This window comes from Stegodyphus dumicola, chromosome 1 (genome assembly GCF_044657685.1).
Source record: "Stegodyphus dumicola isolate Sdum_Otavi_A_Nest chromosome 1, ASM4465768v1".
NCBI classification, from domain to species: Eukaryota; Metazoa; Arthropoda; class Arachnida; order Araneae; family Eresidae; genus Stegodyphus; species Stegodyphus dumicola.
In genome coordinates, this window is record NC_140768.1 from 174,724,655 (window position 1) to 174,737,410 (window position 12,756).

The window sequence follows — 12,756 nt, forward strand, 5'->3', positions numbered from 1 at the left end:
ACCATTATCCATTTTTAAAATATCATGCGCGCACGGTGGAAACATGAAGAAACATTTTGTCACAAAGCGGATTAAATTACAAAAATATTTGTGGCAACACAAACTTTCTGATTACTAGTTTCTAAAGCAACTACATTATGTAGTCAGCTGTAAAAAGTTGGAACTAATTGCTTTTAAAATAAATAAATATCCCAGTTCTTGCAACAGTCACATATTCTAAGATCATAATTGGTTTAAGGTGTATGAACCCCTTTAATATCTTAAATGGAATGGCAAGCAGTCATTAAATTTTGAGCACGCAGCCCCTAAAAGAATCGCCTAGACAACCTTAGCATATACGAGACATTTCATTGATTTCAAAGTAATTTAACTAGGTGTTTAACTCAAGAAGTAAAAGAAATGAATAAATTACTACGAAAAATTGGAAAAAATGAATAATTTAGTTGGCTTTCAAGTAATCTCAAATGAAACCTTAAGCCGATAAAAGCAAATATTTAAACTAATTCTCTTTCTCTGCCTATTTAAAACATGTGCAGACAACGAGTTAGATTAGTAGAAGTTATCTTCCAAGAAATAACACTATTTTCACCTTTCGCATCTTAAGTACGCTCCCTAACATTCATTGCGAACGGTTTTTGATTGGTGGTTATTGATGCTTGAAGCTCAAAAGGGGTGAAGGGAGACTGAAACAAAAGGGAAAGTTGAAAAATATCCTACCACGCGATTCCAACACGAATAATTTCTACTCTCCCTCTGTTCTGCACTCTATATAAGGAACCGCTCAGCGCAGCTGGAATATTTTATCTGCTGTGGTGGCATCATTAGAAAGGAAGTTCCTCGGACTATAGATATTCAGCATGACAATACTTAGGAAAATTTTGGTAAGTGTTATTATTATTACTGTATTTAAAGCTGGTATAATAGCTTTATTTTACTGTTAAGTTACTTAGATTTTAATTCGCTGAAATATATCACAATTAATATATCTTAGATTTATTATAACATGTAAGGACGTTTCGCGGATTTGCTTCTGAAGTAAATATGAGGACATCTTTTGGACACGATCGTAAAAGTTATAAAATAAACTCAAGTACTAATACAGAAATAAAAAAGGTGCTTCAAATGATAATTTTTATTAGCTTGTATATCTAAAACAATGAATAAACTAGAAATTTATTGTTAAATTTGGGAAGAGGAAAACGTTTCGATTCAGAATACTTATAGTAGTAGGTTTCAAAATGGTATTTTTAATGCTTACAATATAAGTGTAGCCGGAGATATGAACCTAGTTGCATTGTGTATTGATGACTATATTTTGATTTAAGAATATTATTACTACTATTTTGGGAGTATTGTCAATTAATGTGTTTGTATAAAGAAGGCTAGTATACTTCAGAGAATCAAACAGCCTCTCTAGAAATTTTCCCGAAACATATTTAAAAAAAAAATTATTAAACTCTGTTAACAATAGTTTTGTGCTAATGTGAAGAATATTGTTATAAAATTAAAAAGTAATTTTTCTACATATTTACCCTTCTTTTATGCAAACAGTTATTTTTATTTCTATTATTTCTATGATAAGAAATAAGACTGTGAAATTTCTCATACGTATACTAGAAGAAATGATCATTTTTTTTTTCATAAAAATTTAAACATTTTCTTAAATTTCCCTGAACGTCTAAACTTTCTTTCCTAATCCAATGTCATTCTGGTACGATTTGTGGCAAAGCTTGATATTAGCATAAGTTTATATGCAAATACCGCAGCTTGAAGCTGGAGGAAAAATCATTGAACTACATCTTACCAAAAAAGCTCAGATGCAATCAAATTAAGAAAGCGTGTATCTTTACTATTCTTGTCAGAGGCACAGATATATAGATATCATTCCTCCATATATTTTAATTCATATATTCAGCGTGAGTAAATGAATGTTTTCTATTGATTGTCGCATTAATTCATTAGAATATCTGCAAGGGTTTTCTTTTTTCCTTAACTTAAAGGAAGAAATACAGTAGCCTTTGACTTACAGTATAGTTCGTTATCTCATACAGTATAGTTCGCTATTATACAGTATAGTTCATCAGAAGAATTATTATACAGTTCAGAACTATTATACAGTTCGCTATCATACAGTATAGTTCGCTATCTCACACATTTTTAAAAATTCAATTTTTATTATCCAAAGGGCGTTAGCCCAGAAGGGCTGTTAATTTCTTTTTAGCAATTTCCGTCGATTCACTTTCTGCGTTGATTCACTTTTCAAACTGCTGCCACCAACTATTACAGCCCTGTATTATATTTAAAGTCATATGATGAGGAATATGCTGATATTTTTTTTTCTTTCAGAGGTAAATAGTTCATTGGCGCTGCTCATATACTTGTATATTATTTTTCCCATCTGACGGAAACAAATACTGTATCTAAGAAAACTTGGATAGCCAGAAATAATTCCTGGCTTTTAGTTAGAACTCTGAATATCTTACAATTTCTTTTACGTTTATTTAATGCTTCATGTTATTTTTTATGCTCATTTCTCCTTTTTGTTCGTTAAAACTTTACTTTTGTAATTTTGTAATATAATTTCAGTGCAGATTTTTTATCTGTATATAAGACGGTGTTGAAGAGAATCGATTTGCTAATGTTATGTGCAATATGTTCCCATACATAAGTTAGGTGGTATTTTTAAGCTCCATCTGGACATTACGCATACACTGAGCGCAATAGCCATATCCTCCTTATGTCAGCCAATAATAGCGCAAGCACAGCTTCAGCAAATAGCAGCCAATGTCATATACCGACGCGACTTAGCGCGTAGAAAGATTCCCATTACTAGTATATTTGGTAGCGATGTTACTTTTCTGCAGACCATCTTCACATATATTGAGTATTAATGACCATATGCCGCCTAGACGGTAAAGCGGTTAGTGACTAACTGCCGTACCAAAGACACTTGGAGTTCTTTTGACATTTTATTCCTTACATAGAAGATTTTATTTATAACTATGTGAAATACAGTTTCTTACAGCAAAATATTCAGATGTTCACTATCATTGCCATTATATCTCAATCAACAATCCGCAGTCCGAAAAGAAAAAGAATAAGCATAAAATAGGAAAGCTTCATCCTCTCGGGGCCAGCCACATGAAACTGCAACAGCTTTTAACACACTGTAAGTCCTGGCTAATAACTCATAGAGAGCAGAATATTGTTAGAAGCTCAGCATATACAGGTTTATTTAGATCCAGAATGGACTATAGTTGTGTGATCCGTACATCAGCAAGACTTTCCGTTCAACTGAAAGTGGATCCGGTCCACCATTAAGCTCTACGAATCTGTTCTGGAGCTTTTAGAACATATCCAATTCCTACCAATATTGGCTCTTACACCGAGCACGAGCTTTATGTATTCCTCCTTTTGATCTGCGCTTTCGCTCATTAATTGAATAATTCAATTAAAACTATCTCCATTCCAATAGCTTTAGCCATTTTCGTGTTCTTCCTAGCAAGAAGTGTAAATTCAGTTACTTAACACTTTTGCAGGACTGGAGATGAACGACACTAACAATTATGTATTAGCAAATATTTCTAAAGCACAAAAGCAAACTTTCTAGCTACAAAGCAATATTTTCAGAAGGCTCAAAAAGCCGTAACCCTGTTGGGACAGCTTTTGCATGTGATAAGGAATAAATTGTAGCATTTTCCATTTAAGCCTGCAGAAATTTTTGCTACTTTAAGTTCTCTAAATTTCATTTCTAAGCTTCTTTGCAGAAAGTTCATTATATACTCCGATTTTCTGAGTGCGCTTGAATCAATAATTACAGAAGAGTCTTAGAAATTTAAAAGATACATTTTCATCTTAGGAATGTTTCTTATTATGTTGCTTACTGCTGGGTGCATGCGCTTGAAGAGCAACGAACTCGCTGATGTTGTTGCAAAATCAGTTGAAGCTTTTTCTAAAAACAACGTCTTTTTAGACATCCAGAAATACATCAAAACAAAGATCTTATTTAAATGGTAACAGCACTAGGACTATCAAACAGAGAACAAGTTAAAGCAAATGAAACCAAATGTGGAGAACTGATAAACGAGGGAATTATAAGGAGGAAGTTCTGTTGACTCGCCTACGGATTGCTCATTGCAGAATGACAAATCATTACCTTTTGAAAGGAGACAATGAACCGAGTGCTGTTTGCAATGTTTTCCTATCAGTGAATCATATTTTAACCTGTTGTGCCTCTTTTATTAAGAAGCATGTTCATTATTTTAAACTCTCTAAATGTTAATTTGATATACCTAATTGAAAAATATCCTCATATTAATGTTCTAGTTTTTAAAAGGTTATCACATGATCTGAACCACTTTTCGTTTTATCTGCTTACCTGATTTTAGCAAAGTTCTCATCTTCATTTATATGTATTTTCACCAATGTTTCATGACTTACTAGCAATTTCTATAAAACAGGATTATGCTTCTATAGTATTTAAATTTATAATAGTTATCTTTTATATGTGGCATATGAGTATTTTTGTTTTCATTTAACTCAAAATTCCGTCTTCAAAATTAATCTGATCTAGTGTTTTTTCCAATTGTGCATATAGAAACTTATTTATTATTCGTTCGACACATCATAATCTTTAAAGGTTATCCGCCATTAAAAATCAACCTATCAATTATTTTCATTTCCTAAATTTATATCATATCATTTGTCTTATACTCGTATATCAGCCAGGATTGTGAGCGAAAACCTATTTTTAATGATTTAATAAAAATTATTAATTCAATAAGGATCACGAGAAATGCAACACAGCATTAAATTTCGTTTAGAAGAGGAAAATAGCACGTGTAATGAACTTTTCTATGATGCACAGCTACATATATATATAAAACAGCATACATAAGCATATTGTGTATGCTTTATGTATGATTCAAAGGATTTAATATGAGGAATTTTATATAATACGAGAAGTTTTTTGTTTACATTGAGAAGCTCGCTTAATAACTCTCTGATAGTATATCGACACACGGCAGTTCCATACAAATCGAAAAAAAATCGAAAAACGGGACACTTCCGCATAAAAGAAACATTCATAGTGTCATGGATAATAGCAATTTGTACAGTTCAGTGACATTTATGCACAAACTACATCTTGGTTATTTTTCTATAAATAACGACAGCGATTTTGATTATGAATTGTTTTATAAAATTCCAAGCTGTTGAACTACAAAAAATATAGATTTTAGCTAAAATGTTATGCTTAAAGATTGAAAAATACCTTCCTGTACCTTTAAAATTGTATACATCTGTTATGTAAATTCTTATGTATTTTATTTTTGTTGTATATAATTATTGCATGTTATTTTACTGTGCATAATGTATTCTTAGTTATTATATTATTTTACTGTGTTTAATGAATTTGTATCGAGCTTATTTTAAATTAATGTATAATATTTAATATTGTTAAACTTTACGGCAAAGCTTCTTTAAGTTTGGCAGAATTGTGTTACAGTTAAAAGGGCGCGGGTGTATTTCCGTTTCTCACGATTCGGCTTCCTTGGAGGTTAGAGGTCACTGTCCAGCTGCATTTTCCCCTTTTTTCGCCGGGGTTGAAAACACGTGTTTTTCTCGTTCAGAGGCGAACAGTTCTAAGGGGCAGCGATTTTTTGACAGACTTATAGGTTGGAAACTTTCTTCTTTGCGTGGGAAACGGAAATCGCTTTGTTTAAAGTTTGCTGTTTTCTTACTTGAAGACAGTGGGGGTGGCTGGTAATTGGATACTGGTAAAAGCTAGTTTCGCTTGTTAGTTGGGGGAGGGTCTATTTCTTTTCTCACGTTATGAGTGCAGATGTTTTTCGGATTTCATTGTCAGATTTTCTGGGGTTTGATTCGTCATGGGTGTGTCTTTTTCTCAATTTAGATAACTCAAAATTCCGGGATTGGTAAGATTTAGTTTTATGATTTTTTTTGAAAGCCTATGAACTCACAGAGGCGGAGAAACCGAGTTTTCCTGGGTGCTTGCACCAGGATAGAGATGATTCGGATTCAGATTTCTGAGCGAAAAGGAAAGGAGAAGCAGAAAGTTTTGCGGGGCGAGCGACTTGTACAAGCGGGCAGCGGTGATGTTGTAGCGGAGTTTGATTTGAGTGAATTTTGAGCAGCCGCGATGTGAAAGAGAAAGAAAGATCGTGGGGCGCTTTGCTCTGCTGCGGGCTTCCTGTGCAAGAGGGACTGGGTACCGTTTTCTTTTCTGCGGGATATTTAAAAGTTTTGTGCGAGATGCAAGGAACATTTTCTGCGTGATGTATGGAGAACTGTGTGTGAGCTGCAAAGAGCATTTTTACTGAGAGCTGATTGAGACGTATAGAGAAAAATCTACCAAGAAAATTTAGCACAGGTTTTCTCTCTTCACCTGAATCGCCGGTTAATCTCCAAGAGCCTTTTCCCGAAACATTCAGCATAAATGTTGCCTCGACGCTTCGATGATGCACGTGATTGTGCTAAAAAACTGGTGTATATTCAGCTACCTGTTATTGAATTGAAAAAAAATATCCTTCGGAATTGGACTAGTGGTTCTCACCTAATGGACAGATAAAAGATCCTTCTGAATTGGACTATTGGTTCCCACCTAATGGACAGTTAAAGCGATGCTTGGCTGTTTGAAGAATTATTGGACTGTAATTTCCAAGAAAAATGGGCTTGGCTTATTTCCATGTGGATTGGACACTAAGGATCCTGCTAATCAGGAAAAACTGTTTTCCATCTGTGAGTGAAATTTTAAGTATATTTTCTCTGTCTCTCTCTCTTAGTTTTCCCGAATGCAGAACAGTTAATAATGATTTATCTACCCGTATATTGTTATTGCTTATATAAATTAAATATTACAGTTAAAAAATTCAGAAGTTATTTATAATTTCAAGTGAAGGCCAGTTTTGGGAGGGTTAAAATTTGTTTCACCTACTGAATTTTGTGAGCTAGAAAAAAAGTTACTTTCTAATTAATAAGAACCTGTTATTTGGAGGATTAAATTTTGTTACACCTACTTAATTTGAAAAAAAAAATAATAATGTTAATCTTAATTAATGTAAGCTGTAATTTGGTGTAGTATTATGTGTTATTTTGCTTAGGAAAATATGTATTACTGATCAGTTATCCATTATTTAATTATATAAAATAGTCAAGAATTTAATAAATGTTTGTTTAAAATTTAATTGCATTTGTGTATTTATGTAGCGTATAATTTACTGTGGTCTGTCATGTCCCTCCATTTGTTTGAGCCGGGAGGCTTTTAAGAAACATGGAGTTTAATTGAATTTGGAGTTATTGATATTTCCTTTTTACATAGGTTACTCACAACGCAAACCTAAAAGTTTAATTGTACCATACCACTATACGATTGATTGATAAATATGATATTTGATTGATTTGATTGATTGATAGATTTACTATACGAATATTTATAAGAATGTCGAAATGATATATGAATATTATGAAATAGATTTTGAATGTGAATTATTTGATATTTGATTTTTGATTTTTTTTATTTATTTATTTTTTTTTTTTTTTTTAATTTTTAATTTTTTTTTTTTTTTTTTTTTTTTTTTTTTTTGTTAATTTTGTCCGTCACCTTGCAGCAAAGTTTAAAGTTTAAAGGTATATAAAACAACAACATAAAAATTTTCTATATAACAATGGTGAATGTTATAAGAAAAAAATTTATATTTAAATACTTTTAACTTTAAACTTTGCTGCAAGGTGCAGGACAAAATTAACAAACAAATCATCAAATATCAAATAATTCACATTCAAAATCTATTTCATAATATTCATATATCATTTCGACATTCTTATAAATATTCGTATAGTAAATCTATCAATCAATCAAATCAATCAATCAAATATCATATCTATCAATCAATCGTATAGTGGTATGGTACAATTTAACTTTTAGGTTTGCGTTGTGAGTAACCTATGTAAAAAGGAAATATCAATAACTCCAAATTCAATTAAACTCCATGTTTCTTAAAAGCCTCCCGGCTCAAACAAATGGAAGGACAAGACAGACCACAGTAAATTATACGCTACATAAATACACAAATGCAATTAAATTTTAAACAAACATTTATTAAATTCTTGACTATTTTATATAATTAAATAATGGATAACTGATCAGTAATACATATTTTCCTAAGCAAAATAACACATAATACTACACCAAATTACAGCTTACATTAATTAAGATTAACATTATTTTTTTTTTCAAATTAAGTAGGTGTAACAAAATTTAATCCTCCAAATAACAGGTTCTTATTAATTAGAAAGTAACTTTTTTTCCAGCTCACAAAATTCAGTAGGTGAAACAAATTTTAACCCTCCCAAAACTGGCCTTCACTTGAAATTATAAATAACTTCTGAATTTTTTAACTGTAATATTTAATTTATATAAGCAATAACAATATACGGGTAGATAAATCATTATTAACTGTTCTGCATTCGGGAAAACTAAGAGAGAGAGACAGAGAAAATATACTTAAAATTTCACTCACAGATGGAAAACAGTTTTTCCTGATTAGCAGGATCCTTAGTGTCCAATCCACATGGAAATAAGCCAAGCCCATTTTTCTTGGAAATTACAGTCTAATAATTCTTCAAACAGCCAAGCATCGCTTTAACTGTCCATTAGGTGGGAACCAATAGTCCAATTCAGAAGGATCTTTTATCTGTCCATTAGGTGAGAACCACTAGTCCAATTCCGAAGGATATTTTTTTTCAATTCAATAACAGGTAGCTGAATATACACCAGTTTTTTAGCACAATCACGTGCATCATCGAAGCGTCGAGGCAACATTTATGCTGAATGTTTCGTGAAAAGGCTCTTGGAGATTAACCGGCGATTCAGGTGAAGAGAGAAAACCTGTGCTAAATTTTCTTGGTAGATTTTTCTCTATACGTCTCAATCAGCTCTCAGTAAAAATGCTCTTTGCAGCTCACACACAGTTCTCCATACATCACGCAGAAAATGTTCCTTGCATCTCGCACAAAACTTTTAAATATCCCGCAGAAAAGAAAACGGTACCCAGTCCCTCTTGCACAGGAAGCCCGCAGCAGAGCAAAGCGCCCCACAATCTTTCTTTCTCTTTCACATCGCGGCTGCTCAAAATTCACTCAAATCAAACTCCGCTACAACATCACCGCTGCCCGCTTGTACAAGTCGCTCGCCCCGCAAAACTTTCTGCTTCTCCTTTCCTTTTCGCTCAGAAATCTGAATCCGAATCATCTCTATCCTGGTGCAAGCACCCAGGAAAACTCGGTTTCTCCGCCTCTGTGAGTTCATAGGCTTTCAAAAAAAATCATAAAACTAAATCTTACCAATCCCGGAATTTTGAGTTATCTAAATTGAGAAAAAGACACACCCATGACGAATCAAACCCCAGAAAATCTGACAATGAAATCCGAAAAACATCTGCACTCATAACGTGAGAAAAGAAATAGACCCTCCCCCAACTAACAAGCGAAACTAGCTTTTACCAGTATCCAATTACCAGCCACCCCCACTGTCTTCAAGTAAGAAAACAGCAAACTTTAAACAAAGCGATTTCCGTTTCCCACGCAAAGAAGAAAGTTTCCAACCTATAAGTCTGTCAAAAAATCGCTGCCCCTTAGAACTATTCGCCTCTGAACGAGAAAAACACGTGTTTTCAACCCCGGCGAAAAGAGGGGAAAATGCAGCTGGACAGAGACCTCTAACCTCCAAGGAAGCCGAATCGTGAGAAACGGAAATACACCCGCGCCCTTTTAACTGTAACACAATTCTGCCAAACTTAAAGGAGCTTTGCCGTAAAGTTTAACAATATTAAATATTATACATTAATTTAAAATAAGCTCGATACAAATTCATTAAACACAGTAAAATAATATAATAACTAAGAATACATTATGCACAGTAAAATAACATGCAATAATTATATACAACAAAAATAAAATACATAAGAATTTACATTATCAGGTTCAATGTTTCTTCTAACCTTCTTCGGAAACATACAATGACCTGACTAGAACAGAGAGCTTACTAAAGCTATGTTCACTAATTGTAGTAAGTAGACAGGATACAGACGAAGGGTATACAAAACCCTTTATTTTTTCTTTATATACAATGACTTCCGTACTTCGGAATACAATGATCCTCCACTCGGGGTCTAACTTAAAAGATATCAAAATAAAACTAAACTCTAATTTAACTTTAGAATAATATTGGCCTTATAATAACAGGAAGCATATGTAGCACAGAGACTGTGAACACTACAATACGTTTAATTTATCAAGAGGATTAAAACCTCTGGCCTGGAAGGCAAAGTAACTTCTAAGGTAAGCGGCCTGCTTCGAACTCACGGCTTCCTCTTCCTCTGCTTGGCAAAAAGGCCACACTTAAATACTTGGCGTTCGCCAGACAACTTTGCATAAACTCCTTCACGCTTATAATTCTGGCCGGAAGTAGAAAATAAGAAGTGATAGTAAAGATTTAAAATAAAATAAACGTTAGTAAAACTTAAGATCCTTACAACATAACACATCTTTCGATACCCTTGAGAGTATTTGCTACTTTTGTTTCATGTTCCAAACGCCAAAATGTTTTAAAAATGTGCAAACATATAAAAGATTTGATTTTCGAACTAATCTACAATATCATTTAAATTCAGATAGCATAAGTAAATCAACTGAAAAACCAAACCATGAAAATAAATTCATCAATTTAGCAAATTAAAATTAATCTAAGAAATTTTTTTTTAAATGCATAAGTGAATGACTGTTGAACAGGCAGGAGACAGACTTATCAAGGGGAAGTTGCCTCCAAACCTAACTCTTCAATCATTCAATTCGTGTTTCGTCATTCATGCAGGCAAGGGTAAAAGTCAAAACCAAAAGTAAATACATAGTGAAGAATGTCCAAAAAGAAATACCAATAAAGTGGTACCTTGAGAAATTAGCAATTAAAAATAAAGGTCAAACAGAAAAATACCAATAATGAAGTATTTTGAGAATTAAGCAATGTAAAGTCTAGTATTAAATTAAATTAATTTTTTTAATTAAATTTTTCAGAAAAATTAATTTAGAAACCAATGCATTTTAGAAACCCTTGTCTACAGAAACCTCCCCGACACGAATATGCATATCAATCAAAAAGAAACTAAAAAGGAACTAGACATAATTCATATAAACTAATAAGAAACGAAAAAGAACTAATTCATAATTTATAAAAAACAAATAAATACTTAAAAATATAATTACATATCTAGAAAATACTTAAATACTACATAAAATATACTTAAAAGCAAGTAAATAGTAAGTTTTATTTCTAACTTACCTACCATATTAGCGTTGGGGTCTGCAAAAGTATTTCCTAAGTGATGTAAGTGTGTTCTGCAAATTATAATTCTGTCTGCAAATTATAATTATCATTATGTTCTGCAAATAATTTGCAGAACACACTTACATCACTTAGGAAATACTTTTACAGACCCCAACGCTAATATGGTAGGTAAGTTAGAAATAAAACTTACTATTTACTTGCTTTTAAGTATATTTTATGTAGTATTTAAGTATTTTCTAGATATGTAATTATATTTTTAAGTATTTATTTGTTTTTTTATAAATTATGAATTAGTTCTTTTTCGTTTCTTATTGGTTTATATGAATTATGTCTAGTTCATTTTTAGTTTCTTTTTGATTGATTTGCCTATTCGTGTCGGGGAGGTTTCTGTAGACAAGGGTTTCTACGTAAGTAAGTTGAAAAATAAGTTTCCCCTGTCGACTGTGGTCAGAGTTGTGTATGAAAGTCAAAAAATAGAATGAGACAATAAAGATATGACATACTTTTATTTTAGTATTCTCGTACGAGTGCGTCGAGACATTTGTCATATCGCTTGATAAGCTTCAAAAAGTCCTCCAAGAAAAATTCACCCTTTGCATATGGAAGAAGCGTTGAACGGCTATGGGCGAAAGGCGACACAGCAGGAAAACGCGCAAGTCACCGATACACCATTGGGTAGAGGTCGCTGCAAATTAAGCAGATGGCGCTGTTGCAGTGCCTGCGCAAAGCGGAGACCAGCCTCTCATTTGAGCCCCGATAGGTATGGAGAGAAGGTGCGTTTTGAATTCGTGGTCAAAGGAGGAAGTGAGAGCGGTTATCCGCTATGAATGGGCACGTGGAGTATCAGGAACACAAATTCATAACCGCCTCGTGGAAGTCTATGGGCCAGGTGTGATGTCGAAGCAAATGGTGCAGAGATGGTGTCGCAGATTCAGTGATGGACGTCAGCAAGTGGAGGACATACCGAGAGCGGGACGGACGCGCAGGGCCACTACAGATGCAAATGTCAGGAAGGTGGATGACATGATTAGAGCGAACCGGCGTATCACCATCGATGAAGTAGCGGAAGAACTTGGAATCTCACATGAGCGAGCTCAAAACATCATCCACGACATTCTTCGATACAGAAAAGTGTCAGCAAGATGGGTGCCCCAACAATTGACCTCGACACACAAGGAACAACGCATGGGGGTCAGCCTGGCACATCTCGTGCGTTACCATGAAGATGGCAATGACTTTCTGTTTCGAATTGTGACGGGGGATGAAACGTGGGTCCATTATTTCACGCCAGAATCGAAGGCCGCGTCTATGGAGTGGAAACATCCGTCATCACCTGTACGAAAGAAGTTCAAGATAACTCCCTCTGCAGGTAAAGTGCTCCTCACAGTTTTCTG

The 12,756-nt window shown here is 33.6% G+C and overlaps 1 protein-coding gene across 1 annotated transcript in view; it reads left to right on the forward strand.

The window, feature by feature from the left end:
- Positions 1-722: 722 nt before the first annotated feature.
- Positions 723-12,756, forward strand: part of LOC118190645 (uncharacterized) — a 29,377-nt gene continuing 17,343 nt past the window's right edge. The window contains exon 1 of the mRNA XM_085823093.1: positions 723-881. Within this exon, the coding sequence (XP_085679219.1) occupies positions 858-881 (24 nt within the window). The 5' untranslated portion in view covers positions 723-857. The remainder of the gene's footprint in view (positions 882-12,756) is intronic.